This window comes from Abramis brama, assembly GCF_963993115.1.
Source record: "Abramis brama genome assembly, chromosome: 10".
Classification (NCBI taxonomy): domain Eukaryota; kingdom Metazoa; phylum Chordata; class Actinopteri; order Cypriniformes; family Leuciscidae; genus Abramis; species Abramis brama.
The window spans coordinates 23,788,687-23,805,064 of record NC_139972.1 but is presented as its reverse complement, the minus strand read 5'-3'; the positions used below and the strand labels follow the sequence as shown (position 1 = coordinate 23,805,064).

General features: G+C 41.7%; 2 protein-coding genes across 2 annotated transcripts; both read left to right on the top strand.

Annotated features, from left to right (window-relative positions):
- Positions 1 to 1,289: 1,289 nt before the first annotated feature.
- LOC311091644 (olfactory receptor 1E16-like) lies at positions 1,290 to 2,275 on the top strand (the record flags this gene model as incomplete). The annotated part of the gene is made up of 1 exon (XM_084127641.1): positions 1,290 to 2,275. Exon 1 carries the CDS (start codon positions 1,322 to 1,324, stop codon positions 2,273 to 2,275), a length of 954 nt encoding a protein of 317 aa, XP_083983767.1. The 5' UTR covers positions 1,290 to 1,321.
- A 12,640-nt stretch (positions 2,276 to 14,915) lies between these two features.
- LOC311091335 (olfactory receptor 1E16-like) lies at positions 14,916 to 15,901 on the top strand (the record flags this gene model as incomplete). The annotated part of the gene is made up of 1 exon (XM_084127228.1): positions 14,916 to 15,901. Exon 1 carries the CDS (start codon positions 14,948 to 14,950, stop codon positions 15,899 to 15,901), a length of 954 nt encoding a protein of 317 aa, XP_083983354.1. The 5' UTR covers positions 14,916 to 14,947.
- Between the last annotated feature and the right edge of the window lie 477 nt (positions 15,902 to 16,378).

Here is a 16,378-nt window from a genome sequence, read left to right as displayed (position 1 = left end):
TTTTTATTTAACATTTGTTCAGCATTTTAAATGAGTTAAAACATTTATTTTATTATATCAATATCAACTGCTCACCCTCCTTCTACATTACTTTAAGTAGCCCCCAAAGGGTCATTTGTATTGGTCTTCCTCGAGATGTCTGTCTGAAGTCCAAAAAAAGCATATTATTTAGTTAAAATATGTTTTCAAAATATTTGATTTCAAAAAGAAATTGTGCGCACATCCAAAAACATGAAGCATCAAACTCAAAATAAACAAGAATCGGCACACTGCCACTTCTGCTCCCAAGGATTTATTATATAACATTTCGACCCAAAGGGTCTTCGTCAGACTATTTGACTACAAAACTATTTGATGCCAAGGATCTCCTTGATATGATTTCCTAGCAAAGGACTCACTTCCTAAAATAAAGGCAACTATGTATTTTAAAACTCATTCATACCATTTGAGGAAAAAATATTATGTGTGATATTATAAATAGGCTACATTATGAATGAAATCATTTGCATTTCATGTTGTCATTGTATTATTTGTATAAAGCGTTTCATAATAAATATTGTCCCAAAGCAAGTTTTGCGGTCCATGTTTTGCGGTTAGTGGTGAACCATGAACCACGGTTTGAAAACCCCTGATTTAGAGCAGACAAGAAATGTAAGTAAGTATTAGATATAATGGAGGTTGTTATATATTAAAGTCATTATATATTATAGATGTACATTTGAATAGACCTCCCAGAGAGGATCTCAACCATTTCCACCACTCGCTGTTAAGGCCAACACATGGACATAAGTTGTACTGCAGTTGCTGTTACATATAATTAAATATATCCTTGAGTTACTGTAATATAATGTGCACTAATGAGAACTTTACAAAGGGGAATTGTGTAGCCAGTGAAGAAAATGTTTATCAAAACTAAAGCAGGGGCCAGAACATTTACTTCAACATACAAGTATAACATCATTATGTTGTCTGAAATCTCTCAAGAGATGAATTAGTATATATTTGGATTCAATGACGCATATGTCCAATGATCTTTGCGACATGAGAGATTAAGGATGGGCATTTAAAACAGACTATTCAATTCAGAGCAGCTCACAAACATTCAGACACTGTCATTGTTTGCTCTGCTTATAAAACTTAAAGATTATTTAGTCTTTGATTCAAATATTATACTGAAAGTTTACATAAAGGTATATTTTCAACATTTGAAAATCAGATCTTAAAAGTGTGAGATGACAATTTAGTGAAGTCCATATTTTGGTTATTTCTTTATAGTAATTTCTATTTTCAGCCTGTGCAAAACAACAAACGCAAAGCTGCCATGAGTTTATCCCAGAATATCTCGATTGTTCATCCTGAATACTTTTTCATCACTGGGCTCACAGGTACACCATACAAAACTTATTACTATATATTCTTATTTATCATATATTTTATTACTGTAATTGGGAACTCTATAGTCCTTCTCATTATAGCTCTTGAACGAAGCCTGCACAGTCCAATGTACATTGGTGTGTTTAACTTGGCCTTGGCCGACATTGGTGAAAGTAATGCACTGATTCCTTACATGATGAAGATTTTTTTATCGGACTCACAGTACATTTCATACAATGCTTGTTTGGCAAACATGTTTTTTGTGAATTTCTTTATTACTGTGCAAACTTGGACTCTTGTTGTTCTGTCATTTGATCGTTTCATTGCAATTTGTTTTCCACTAAGATATCATGCTATAGTGAATAATAAGTTAATGTCTATAGTGTTTTCAGTAATATGGGCATTTAACACCTGTATGGTAACACTGTCGACATCTTTGATGACCAGACTTTCATTCTGTAAGTCCAACGTGGTAGAGAGTTGGTATTGTGACTATGGAACATTGCTGTGGCTGCCATGCAATGACAATAGCATTAATAAGTTATTAGCACTCCTCAATGAAGCTTTATTCATTGTAGCACCACCTTTAATTATAGTCCTGTCATATGTGGGCATTTTTCTTGCTTTATGTAAAATTACAACTTGGGAAGGACGTTTAAAGGCACTGAAGACCTGTGTTTCTCACATTTTGGTAGTTGGATCATTCTTTCTTCCCATAATATGCATTTTGATTGCTTCACCTACTACTAATGCCACGGTCATCAGCGGATCTCTTTCATTTGCTCTTCCACCAATGCTCAATCCCATCATTTATGTTTTAAACACAGCTAAAATCAAAGACTTAATCCGAAAAAAGCTTAACAACAGATCTGCACCAATTAGAGGGAACATTTCAAAATGACTGTAATACTTCTCTATGCGTTCTTCAATCATTGTGAATTAAATTACCTATATGAAAAAATATATTTATGTATTTCATTAATATTTTTAGATCCTTAATGTGGAAAATAAAAGTGTACAAGCAGAAAATAAATTCAGTCTGCTAGACTCTTAACATTGGACACATTAGACGTGTGTTGGTTAACAGCAGTGAAATTTTGTTTAGGCCTATTTATTTATGAATGAATTCATCTGATTTCAAGTGTGTGTGCTGTACTGTGTTTGTTTTTAGTTACTGACCCAAAGAGGGTCAGTAGAGGAGGTTTGATAAAGATGATGTTTTAATAACAGTTATTAAATTCAATTAACAACAGCAAAAATACGACAGAGATGATGGTATTAAAAACAGAAGAGGCAGATGTGGACAGCAGTGTTTCAATATTCTGTATATAATCATAAAAGAAACTGGCTCGCATGCACAAACTGTTGCCAGGAGAAGGCCACTAAAGGAATAATGCATGCAGATTCTCTATACAGAAAACAATAATTTACAAACAATGCCTCCAGGGTGCAGGGGCAAGAAGGAACAAAAGCAAATCCAACTGGGCAAGAGAACATGAGTGAGTAGCAGAAGAATGCAATCCTCTGGACAATATGTTTTGACAAGCACAGGATATAAATAGGCAAAGTAACAAGCAAAACATTGCTCATTGGTGCTTATTTAATGCTGTCCAGCAGCTCCACACCCGTGACACAAGAGAGACACAAAACAAACCTGAAACAATCCAGACACCTGAGAATTTTAATGTCAGCCAAGTAAGGGATAATGTAGATCCGGCCAGGTTGTTCTCTCAAAATAACCCCCGACAGGGTGATGAGGACCGGCTGGATCTACATTGTCCCACTTATTACATGGCTACTTGCCACATTAGTAAATAATTAGACACGAAATATTGATCTGATTTGAAATATTTTATTAGGTCTTTAAACACAAAGCGTCCGCGGAGAGAGCAGTTGCAGCCGCGGCAAGTTCAAACTAGACGGACATTAAAGAAATACGGTAGCCTATACAGGCATACCACTTATTACACAGCATTTCACCACATAAATAATTATGGAGATAAGAGATATTTATTTACGATTAAACTGTTTTAAAATTGTACCTTTGTATCTTATAATACTAAAATGGCAGCAGCTGCATGAAACAAGAGAGAGCGAGTCCACGATACTGGGGTGCGTTTCCCAAAAGCATCGTTAGCCAACTATGGTCGCAAGTTCCCTCGTTACTAATAGAGTTCAATGGACATTGCGATGAACTTGCGACCATAGTTGGCCAACGATGCTTTCGGGAAACGCACCCCTGGATAGCATAATTAAATACACTAAATATTGATTTGACTGAGTTTTAATACTTTATTAGCGCACCAAATGCAAAACTTCCACGAAGAAAAAACGTTCCTAGCGCTGTTGACTTCAGTAACCCGGATGAGCCTGCATTGAGCCGAAGTTCATATGTAACCTATGAGGTGGGAAGTCGTGTTTACGACGGCATGTGCGTTCAAGTCACTTTCGTTGGAGTAAGATGGCGTACTTTCTCTTAATTAATTGCACAAAAATACAGTAAGGTTCTTAAACTCTTGTTCTAGAAAATGAAGAACAAAGAAATGTGCATCAGGTGTAGGAAATATCAGTTTTTTCCTACACCTGCCACACACACACACACACACGTGTGTGTGTGTGCGTGTGTGTGTGTGTGTGTGTGTATACTCAGTAGTCAGTGCGATTTTTCGATTAGGTAAATATGTCAGCATTGTGTTTCATGAAGCATGAGCGTATGATGAAGCATGAAGCATATTGTTGTGATAACAATTTTCAGCAGCTCAGAGCGGATCGGTTCATTAAGCGATTCGGTGCGCATTATTAACGAGAAGAAACTCGTTTACTCCAATCACTGTGCTGCATTCTGCATGAGATTGCATTACACCAGAGAATTCAAATGTCACGAAAGGCTGATTCAGGTCTGGGCTGCATTTCCCAAAAGCATCATGAGCTAAGTTGATCGCAGAGACCATTAGTAGCTGTTTCGTCAAGAAAAAAATAGTATTTACTTCAAGTTCCTCCATGTAAAGAAATTCCTGAAGAGGGCAGTGCAGTGTAGTGGCTGAGCTTGAACCTGAGAAGTTGTGTTTCCAGGGGGGAACAATATAGTGGTGCACCTCTGGGAGCACATGCAGGTGAAAAAGTTTGGAGAAGATCTCTTGATTGATTAACAAGGACTTCCACACATTCAGCTCAAATTCAAACTTGAAGACGCAACTGGTATGAACATTAACTTAAATTATGTTGATGTAAAATATCAACTTTGAAGTTGTATAATGTCAGTGTTTCAACTTATTTGATGGAATTTGCTACAGTACTGATTGATGCTAAGCTTTGTATGATTTGTGTTGACCAATTATTTGAGTTTGAAAGGTGTGTTTTAAGTTTGTTAACATATAATTTATTGTCAAGGCATTTGATTCAGTTGATTATACGGTAGTTAATATGGTGATGGTGAATGAGATGTTAAATGTTAGTTTAAATAATATCTTTATATTAATGTATATCTGTTTTGTTTCAATCTATCTTTTAAAGATTATCAACCTGCAATTACTGCTTCTACTATTGCTTCTGCCAATACCTCTGCAAACAGAAGTAAATAAAAAACAGTAAAGCTCAATGAGTTGTCCTCTTGCGTCCTTCATAGTCTGAATGCCATCTCAAGTTTGGGCAGAGCTGAAACAAAATTCTGGAAAACTTGACAGTAGCAATGGTTCTATGATCTACTTAGGCGTGCGATGCTTTTGAGAAACGCATTCATCTCTGTCATCTGTTCAACTCAGCGCTGTTGTCTTTTAGAGATTGATCATCGTTAGAGTGCATTGTTTGCGTTCCCTCGAGTGCATTTGGCTACCTACCAACACATAAGGAAAATATTTATGTAAAAAGTATTTCACATGTTCACACACGAGCACGAAAGCGTTTTCTGCGCTGAACAACATGTAAGGGTAGATTTCCTGCAGGGGTTCAAGCTGCAAGACTGCCGAATGACTAAAGAAATGTTAATTAGCAATATGGTAGAAAACTTTACATTTCTTGTCTATTCCACCCACTGCTACTTATACCAACGATGGAAATAAGCACAGTTACAATAGTTGCTATAGAGAGTGACAATATTGTATTGCAATATGTAGCACTTCAAAGTCAGTACCAAATCAAAACTATTTAGTACATTATTTGTAATTGAAAAGGTTCAATGACAAAATATGGTTATGGTTACATTTAAAATAGTTACAAAATAGATGTATGAGATGATGATAACTTATACCATTAATCTTACCCAGCATGAAACGTTACCAGAGAGAGAGAGAGAGCCCGAGAATAAGAGAGCCAGAGCACCAAAGACACAGAGGGTGCTTCTCAATATCCCTCCTCGTCTCCTCGCTCCTCCATCCTATGACCTGGAAACCGATCGAGCTCAGCCATCTTGAAGGACATCTCAATTCTCTAATTGCACCGCGAGGAGTCGAGGATCGAGGAGTGAGAAAGCTTCCTGAGGAGTCATGAGCGAGGATACACAGGTGTTTCCTATGCGGAAGAGTTTTATCGACTAAAACGTGACGCACGTATACATTCTCCTCCCCCTTCACATCAGTCACAATAATTTTAATTTATACTTTACCTTTGCAGTTTATATAAACCACACATCTCACATATTTCAACAGGGTATCTTGCTTTAATATTATTTATTATGAATTTCTTAAATAAACAAACTTCAACAACATAAGGGCAGATCCTTTGAGCGCTGCTAATGACGCGTGAAGTAACGCTCAAGTTATCAAGTATTCCAATGTATAAAAAAAAGCTTTCATTCGATTCCTCCGTCCTCATTTTCTTTCCTTGCAGCCTGCCATCGCATCCTACAGGGGGTGGAGCTGAAACGCGAAAGGCATTACTTAACCCCCTGGGGTCGGCAATCACGCCGGCGTGATCTGCTCGCTTTTTTTCTTATCAGTTTCTCAAAAGAGACTCAAAATACTCTGTCGATTTTGATCTTGCATACAAGTGTCATACAAATCATTTGATCCTGTTAAATGTCTATTATTTTTGTGTATACTCACAATAAAAACAAAGTGTTGTGCTTTTTGCCAAATAAAGAAAAATAAACATGATGCGAGTTCTGCCTTCTCTCTCTCAGTGAAGTCCAATCTGAAATGCGTCCAAAAAAAAAACTATAACTCAGTGAATACTCAGTCAAAAAGGCATACAGACACACAGGCATGAAGCTTGAATTCTCTTCTTTTAAATGAAGTAATTTATATAAAAAACAAATATTCTCAGTTTATGTAATCTGTATGAAAAGAGAGAGATGTCAGCCGTTCTCATCTCAGCTTATTGTAGCTCATGAAGTTTTAATGTGACCCCACCCACTGAGAGCGCGCGCTAGTCAAACGCAAATGATCTGAGGCGATCCATGCAAACGTGTCAACGCCCACAATCAGCTGGATAAAACACACCGCAAGTTTTATCAGACTCATGCACTTTATGTCGTCTTGCTCCGCTGTGAGGAATAATCCTTAGGAATAATTTAGTTTCCTGCGCCACCAATACCTGTACTGCGTGACTGGTGGCCGCCATCTGCTCTTCTTGATGATCCATGCGTGAATTGCTGCGTGATAGAAATTCTTGCAGACTTTCATCTTTAGCTGAATCCATGTGGGGTCAGGTCGTTCTGTCAGGGCTGGACTGGAAAAATAGAGTCGGATTCAGATGCGAGTGAAAACAGTTTTAATGAAATGTAAAGAGGTGAGATACAGAGTCCAAAGTCTGGTGAGAAGTCACGCAGTGGTACAGGGTAGCGCAGGGACACAATGGGCAACAGTTCACAGTGAGCTTCCTCTGGGACGAACAGGAATCCAGGAACAGTAATCCACAGGAAACAGGAAGACAGGAACCCCTTGGACACGAACAGGAACGCCTCGGTTACGACTGTAACCTCGGTTCCCTGAAGAGGGAACGAGCGTTGCGTCGAGTTTGACGCTATGGGAACGCTTTGCGTGATGATGTCTTGAAGCACATGTAAAATCAGTCCAATGGCGTGGCGGAGCGTCAGATGCGGGTGACGTCACGTACCAGGAAACTATAAAGCCTGCTTGAAAACAGAGAGCGACAGCTTCGTAAAAAGTCTAAAGTAGCCGCTGACAGGCATGAAGGAGATATGGCAAGGTGACGCAACGCTCGTTCCCTCTTCAGGGAACCGAGGTTACAGTCGTAACTGAGGCGTTCCCTTTCAAGGGAACTCGCGTTGCGTCGAGTTTGACGCTATGGGAACGTCTATACCAACGCCACCATAGCTACGAATGTCTGTCCTGTGTGAAATCAAGTGAGCAGCACTAGGAAGACAGAACATGAGACCCTGGTGTAGAGTCCAAATCCAGAGAGTAGAACCTGACGAATGTGTGCGGTGAGGACCAGCCTGCCGCATCACAAACGTCCTGTAAGGAAACTCCTGATATAAGGGCCTTGGAGGCCGCCATACTCCTAGTAGAGTGCGACCGGACAGCCATAGGAGAAGGCTGCCCGGCTGCTTCATAAGCAAGCGAAATAGCCTCAACCACCCACTTGCTCATTCTTTGCTTAGACACTGGAGATCCCTTATTAGGGGACCCAAAGCATACAAATAGTTGATCACTTTTACGCCACAGGGCAGCTTTGTGGACATAGGCGTCTAATGCCCGTACTGGGCAAAGCAAATTATTCGTCTCCTGGTCCGCATTTAGAAAGGGAGGAGGACAGAAGGCCTGCAGAACAATTGGTCTAGCCACATTAGTGGGGACCTTGGGGATATAACCCGGTCTTGGATACAGAAATGCCTTGACCATGCCGGGTGCAAACTCTAAACACGACGGGGCAACCGACAGTGCTTGGAGGTCCCCTATCCTCTTAAGAGAGGAAATGGCTAGGAGGGACAGAGCTTTCAATGTTAAAAACTTCTCAGGAACCTCCTCAATAGGCTCAAAGGGGGCCAGGGAAAGGCCTTGCAGCGCAATGGACAAATCCCACGGTGGCACCCTAGAGCGAACTGCAGGCCTGAGCCTCCAGGTGCCACGAAGGAAACGAGATACTAGAGGGTCCTTCCCCACAGACATTCCACCCAAAGGAATGTGGTAAGCACCTATGGCCGCCACATAAACCTTTAAAGTGGACGGGGTCAGACCTGCAGTGAACCGTTCTTGCAGGAATTCCAGCACTGTACCAACTGGGCAGTGAACTGGGTCCAACCGACGGTCACTACACCAAGAAGTGAATACTCTCCACTTCAGGGCATAAAGTTTCCTCGTGGAGGGAGCTCTGGACTGTAGAATGGTCTCAACAACCTCAGTTGAGAGACCTGACTCTATGAGCTGGGCCCCCTCAGAGGCCAAGCCCACAGGTTCCACAGTTCTGGCCGAGGGTGAAATATCGAGCCCTCTGCTTGGGACAGAAGGTCCCTCCTGACGGGTAGCTCCAGAGGAGGCCCGTCGAGGAGCGACACAAGATCGGGAAACCATACTCTGCCCGGCCAGCGCGGGGCTATAAGAAGCAGGCAAACCCGGTCCATGCGAACTCTCTCCAGAACTCCCGGGAGCAGAGCAACTGGGGGAAAAGCGTACAGACGTAGCCTCGGCCACGTCTGTACCATAGCATCCAGTCCCAGAGGAGCTGGATGCGTGAGGGAGAACCAAAGTGGACAGTGAGACGTCTCTCGAGACGCAAACAGATCCACTTGTGCTTGGCCAAACTCCCTCCATATCAGCTCCACCACCTCGGGGTGGAGCCTCCATTCCCCGGGCCTCAGCCCCTGTCTCGACAGAGTGTCTGCTCCTAAATTCTGGACCCGGGGATGTAGGCTGCCCTGAGAGACAGCAACTTCCCCTGGGACCACAAGAGGATATGGCGTGCCAGATTGGATAATGGGCACGAGCGCAAACCCCCTTGGTGATTTATATAGGCGACTACCGAAGTGTTGTCCGTATGTACTAGCACATGGTGTCCCCTGAGATCTGTGATAAAGCTCCTCAGAGCCCGGAAGACAGCTAACATCTCTAGGCGATTGATATGCCAGGAACGATGATGGTCTTCCCACAGACCTTGAGATGAGCGACCCTCTAGGATCGCTCCCCAGCCCGTGAGGGAAGCATCCGTCGTTAGCAGTTTGCGACGACAAGGAGCTCCCAGCACTGGGCCTTGGGACAGGAACCAAGGTTTCTTCCACATAACCAAGGCACGTAGGCATCGCCGCGTGACCTTGATTGTGCGAAATGGGTTGCCCCTCGGGGAAAACCCCCTGGTCCTGAGCCACCACTGCAGGGGCCTCATGTGTAGCAGTCCAAAAGGTATCACGTTGGAAGCTGCTGCCATGAGACCCAACAGTCTCTGGAACTGTTTGACAGTGAGTAGCTGGCCTAGCTTTACACTTTTCACAGCTACAAGGATAGACTCTATACGTGGCGGTGACAGGCGCGCCTGCATCGACACAGAATCCCAAACCACGCCTAAGAAAGTGGTCCTCTGAAGTGGAGAAAGCACACTCTTCTTGGCGTTCAGCCGTAACCCCAACTCTTTCATATGTGCAAGAACGACATCTCGATGTCGAACCGCCAACTGATGCGACTGAGCTAAGATCAACCAATCGTCGATGTAGTTCATTATGCGAATGCCCTGGAGGTGCAGAGGCGCCAGAGCTGCATCCACGCATTTCGTGAAAGTGCGGGGTGATAAAGCTAGGCCGAATGGAAGAACTCGATATTGGTATGCTTTGCCCCCGAAAGCAAACCTCAGGAACTTCCAGTGACATGGACGGATGGAAATGTGGAAATATGCGTCCTTGAGATCTATCGTGACAAACCAGTCCTCGGACCTGATCTGTGGCACGATTTGTCTCAATGTTAACATTTTGAACTTGAGTTGCATGACTGACTCGTTCAGAACTCGAAGATCTAAAATGGGACGCAATCCCCCGTCCTTTTTTGGAACTATGAAGTACCGGCTGTAGAACCCGGTTTCCCTGTTGGAGGGAGGTACATATTCTATGGCCCCTTTCTCTAACAGAGTGTTTACTTCCTGTTCCATAACCAGAACCTGCTCGGGGCCCACCACTGTGGGTAGAACCCCCATAAACCGAGGTGGGCGTTTCTTGAATTGTATTTGATACCCTTTTTCCACGGTCTGCAGGACCCAACGAGAAACATTTGACAGTAGCTTCCACGCTGTCAAAGATTCTACTAGAGGTACCAGTCTCTCGAGACTGGTTTCTGGATTTTGTTACTGTTGAGTAGTCGGCTCGTCGCCCTGTAGCGGCGCACCGTCAGGGAACGACTGAACGGACTGCTCTAACACCCTCCTCAGAGGGGGCGGGCATCCCGAGGCCACTACGTTTCTGGGTGGTCCTTGAGATATGTGCTCGCCGGAGACCGCTGCGCCCTGAAACACCGGAGGTGGCAGGGTTGGCAGAACGGTCCCCTGAGGGTACCGAAGGGAGACGGGCACCGTAAAAAGAGGTGTTGACCGCTGCACTTCGGGGGGGACTACCCTCATTTGTCCTGAGCCCTCGGACGTCAGGACTTTTTCCCAGCAGCCTTCTTGGCGGTAATAACGGTCCTCAGATCCGTTCTACCCCTCGAAGGCTGCTGGGTTTGAGCATGCCCTCCGTGTCCCCGTGATTTATGTGGGGGAGCACGGGAGGACACGCTCTGTTTTTGAGCTGCACGATGTTCAGTGCTCTTTTTAGATGAGTGAGGCTGCTCCCGCTCAGCAGCCTCATGAAAAGATCGGCGGGGGAGAAGTTTTTGCAAGGCAGCTGCCTGCTTAGATGCTTCCTGAAGCTTATCAACAGCAGCAGAAACAGCGTTGCCAAAGAGACCAACCGTAGAAACAGGAGAACCTAAAAGTACATTCTTCTGATATTACTGAGGTTGAGCCACAGATGCCTCTCAGTGGCCACCAGGGCTGCCATAGACCGCCCGATCGATTTAGCGGTCTCCTTGGTGGCCCTGAGAGACAAATCTGTGGCTCTACGTAGTTCAGAAACAACCTCAGGACCAATACCCCCGCCCTCATCTAGATCACATAATAATTCCGCTTGATAAGCCTGCAGCAGTGACATAGTGTGAAGACACGCTGCAGCCTGACCAGAGGCGGAATAAGCCTTGCCCACCAGAGAAGATGTAACTCTGAGGGGCTTATTAGGCAATGCCGAAGCTTTCAGGGAAGATGCCGTCGCTGGAGAAAGATAGCTCGCAAGCGTCTCTTCCACCTTCGGCATCTCCCCATAACCATGCTGTTTAAAACCAGAAATAGAAGAATAATTCATAGTTTGTGAATTAAAAACTCTATATGAAGCTGGCTTCTCCCACGATCTCGACACCTCAGTGTGGAGATCGGGGAAAAACGGCAGATTTCGGCGTTGTGGTTGTGCACGTGAGGGCAGGAAGCGTTCGTCAAGTTTACTCTTTGAACGAACGTCCTGATTATCAGCTGGCCACTCAATACAAAGTCTATCTACTGCTCTTGTCACTACATCCAGCAATTCTTCAAATGCATGAGACTGAGGTGGGACATCCTCAGAACTGGACAATTGCAGTGTTTGTTCCATCATCGGGGCGGAAGAAACCGCAGCGTGTGCTTCCGAACCCTGATGACAGACATCGGATCCATCAGGTAAGGGCTGAGATAAGGCAGAGCCCGTCTCATACCCCGCTGATAGATCCATTTGCGAACCCCAGGACTGAGATCGCCGCTGTGCCTCGGCAGCAGCGGGACCCGAGCCCTGGGGGACGCAAGCTTCCCGGAAGAAACTCAGCCGGGATCGGAGCGAGCGCATGGGCAGCGCCTCGCAATGCACACAGCCAGCACCCTCGAGTGCTGACTGGGCATGCTCCTCTCCCAGACAAACAATACACAGAACGTGAGTGTGCGGGCAGGGATGCACACACATTCTGAACTGATCGCTGGATTGCATAATGGTGACAGACAACAATAAATAGACAGAGACAGATTTCACATCAAGCGCTACTGAAGACACAGAAGCTGTCGCTCTCTGTTTTCAAGCAGGCTTTATAGTTTCCTGGTACGTGACGTCACCCGCATCTGACGCTCCGCCACGCCATTGGACTGATTTTACATGTGCTTCAAGACATCATCACGCAAAGCGTTCCCATAGCGTCAAACTCGACGCAACGCGAGTTCCCTTGAAAGGGAACGGGACAACTCAACCAAAACCCCAACGACCTGACAACACAGGATGGAAAGGATGGCGTTGATGAGTGATCAGTAGTTAGCAGACACACCCACAATTACACACACACACGAGAGAGAATGAGTCACTGAATCAATGAACCGTGACAATTATAAAGAACATATTTGCATAAATGCCATCTTCAGGAGACTGAGACAAAGAAATATCATGTAGCTTATCATATCATATACAACGTTTAAAACATTTAAATAGACATATCAAGTAGTAGATAATGTATATGCATCTTAGTTGATTGAGCTTAGTTGACTAGAGCTGGTTTGGTTTCTGAGAGATGGAGACGCACAGAGACGGCAATGCGCTTTGATTTGCAATCATGCTTCTGTGCTTATTCCTTTAATTTGTCCATTCATGTATCATATTGTACGATGTTTAAAACATTTAAATAGTCGTATCAAGTAATACAACGTGTACAATTCAGTATCTTAGTAGATAGCCTATAACTTGATAGAGAGCTGGGGAGCATTTCCCAAAAGCATCGTAAACCTAAGAAGTTCGTTAAAATGATCATACGACTGATCTTAATATTACGGTCTGTTTTGCAAAAGCATCGTAACTTAAGTAGCACTTGAAAATCATTGTAGATCTACGAGTGCTCTGGAGTAATCGTAAATCCCCAAGTGCAATGTAAGAAGACAGAGTAACGAGGTCACCTGCAGGACAACCGGCAGATTTAACTTTATTCAAGTACAATGTGATTACAATTTAAGGTTTGATTGTACTTTATTGTACACTTTATTATTCATTTTTTTTGTTTAAATTAATTAATTTATTTAATAATTAAAAAGGGCAGAACCCCCCCCCCCCCCCCCCCCAAAAAAAATGTAAATAATTTAATCTAATAATTTGAATCTAAATTAAATGAATGAAAAAAATAAAAAATAAAAAAAATAAAGATGTAATGTGGGAAACATGCTCCAAAGACCGGGAAAAATCGGGATGAACTCAAAAAAAAAATCTGTCAATGACTTGCTGACGTGCACGAAAACCAGCCATAAATTGGGCATTTCTTGGTGGGCCACCATGTGGTCCCATGCCATTTTTATTTAACATTTGTTCAGCATTTTAAATGAGTTAAAACATTTATTTTATTATATCAATATCAACTGCTCACCCTCCTTCTACATTACTTTAAGTAGCCCCCAAAGGGTCATTTGTATTGGTCTTCCTCGAGATGTCTGTCTGAAGTCCCAAAAAAGCATATTATTTAGTTAAAATATGTTTTCAAAATATTTGATTTCAAAAAGAAATTGTGCGCACATCCAAAAACATGAAGCATCAAACTCAAAATAAACAAGAATCGGCACACTGCCACTTCTGCTCCCAAGGATTTATTATATAACATTTCGACCCAAAGGGTCTTCGTCAGACTATTTGACTACAAAACTATTTGATGCCAAGGATCTCCTTGATATGATTTCCTAGCAAAGGACTCACTTCCTAAAATAAAGGCAACTATGTATTTTAAAACTCATTCATACCATTTGAGGAAAAAATATTATGTGTGATATTATAAATAGGCTACATTATGAATGAAATCATTTGCATTTCATGTTGTCATTGTACTATTTGTATAAAGCGTTTCATAATAAATATTGTCCCAAAGCAAGTTTTGCGGTCCATGTTTTGCGGTTAGTGGTGAACCATGAACCACGGTTTGAAAACCCCTGATTTAGAGCAGACAAGAAATGTAAGTAAGTATTAGATATAATGGAGGTTGTTATATATTAAAGTTGTTATACAGAGTTATATAAAGTTGTTATTAGACCTCCCAGAGAGGATCTCAACCATTTCCACCACTCGCTGTTAAGGCCAACACATGGACATAAGTTGTACTGCAGTTGCTGTTACATAGAATTAAATATATCCTTGAGTTACTGTAATATAATGTGCACTAATGAGAACATCACAAAGGGGAATTGTGTAGCCAGTGAAGAAAATGTTTATCAAAACTAAAGCAGGGGCCAGAACATTTACTTCAACATACAAGTATAACATCATTATGTTGTCTGAAATCTCTCAAGAGATGAATCAGTATATATTTGGATTCAATGACGCATATGTCCAATGATCTTTGCGACATGAGAGATTAAGGATGGGCATTTAAAACAGACTATTCAATTCAGAGCAGCTCACAAACATTCAGACACTGTCATTGTTTGCTCTGCTTATAAAACTTAAAGATTATTTAGTCTTTGATTCAAATATTATGCTGAAAGTTTACATAAAGGTATATTTTCAACATTTGAAAATCAGATGTTAAAAGTGTGAGATGACAATTTAGTGAAGTCCATATTTTGGTTATTTCTTTATAGTAATTTCTATTTTCAGCCTGTGCAAAACAACAAACGCAAAGCTGCCATGAGTTTATCCCAGAATATCTCGATTGTTCATCCTGAATACTTTTTCATCACTGGGCTCACAGGTACACCATACAAAACTTATTACTATATATTCTTATTTATCATATATTTTATTACTGTAATTGGGAACTCTATAGTCCTTCTCATTATAGCTCTTGAACGAAGCCTGCACAGTCCAATGTACATTGGTGTGTTTAACTTGGCCTTGGCCGACATTGGTGAAACTAATGCACTGATTCCTTACATGATGAAGATTTTTTTATTGGACTCACAGTACATTTCATACAATGCTTGTTTGGCAAACATGTTTTTTGTGAATTTCTTTATTACTGTGCAAACTTGGACTCTTGTTGTTCTGTCATTTGATCGTTTCATTGCAATTTGTTTTCCACTAAGATATCATGCTATAGTGAATAATAAGTTAATGTCTATAGTGTTTTCAGTAATATGGGCATTTAACACCTGTATGGTAACACTGTCGACATCTTTGATGACCAGACTTTCATTCTGTAAGTCCAACGTGGTAGAGAGTTGGTATTGTGACTATGGAACATTGCTGTGGCTGCCATGCAATGACAATAGCATTAATAAGTTATTAGCACTCCTCATTGAAGCTTTATTCATTGTAGCACCACCTTTAATTATAGTCCTGTCATATGTGGGCATTTTTCTTGCTTTATGTAAAATTACAACTTGGGAAGGACGTTTAAAGGCACTGAAGACCTGTGTTTCTCACATTTTGGTAGTTGGATCATTCTTTCTTCCCATAATATGCATTTTGATTGCTTCACCTACTACTAATGCCACGGTCATCAGCGGATCTCTTTCATTTGCTCTTCCACCAATGCTCAATCCCATCATTTATGTTTTAAACACAGCTAAAATCAAAGACTTAATCCGAAAAAAGCTTAACAACAGATCTGCACCAATTAGAGGGAACATTTCAAAATGACTGTAATACTTCTCTATGCGTTCTTCAATCATTGTGAATTAAATTACCTATATGAAAAAATACATTTATGTATTTCATTAATATTTTTAGATCCTTAATGTGGAAAATAAAAGTGTACAAGCAGAAAATAAATTCAGTCTGCTAGACTCTTAACATTGGACACATTAGACGTGTGTTGGTTAACAGCAGTGAAATTTTGTTTAGGCCTATTTATTTATGAATGAATTCATCTGATTTCAAGTGTGTGTGCTGTACTGTGTTTGTTTTTAGTTACTGACCCAAAGAGGGTCAGTAGAGGAGGTTTGATAAAGATGATGTTTTAATAACAGTTATTAAATTCAATTAACAACAGCAAAAATACGACAGAGATGATGGTAGTAAAAACAGAAGAGGCAGATGTGGACAGCAGTGTTTCAATATTCTGTATATAATCATAAAAGAAACTGGCTCGCATGCACAAACTGTTGCCAGGAGAAG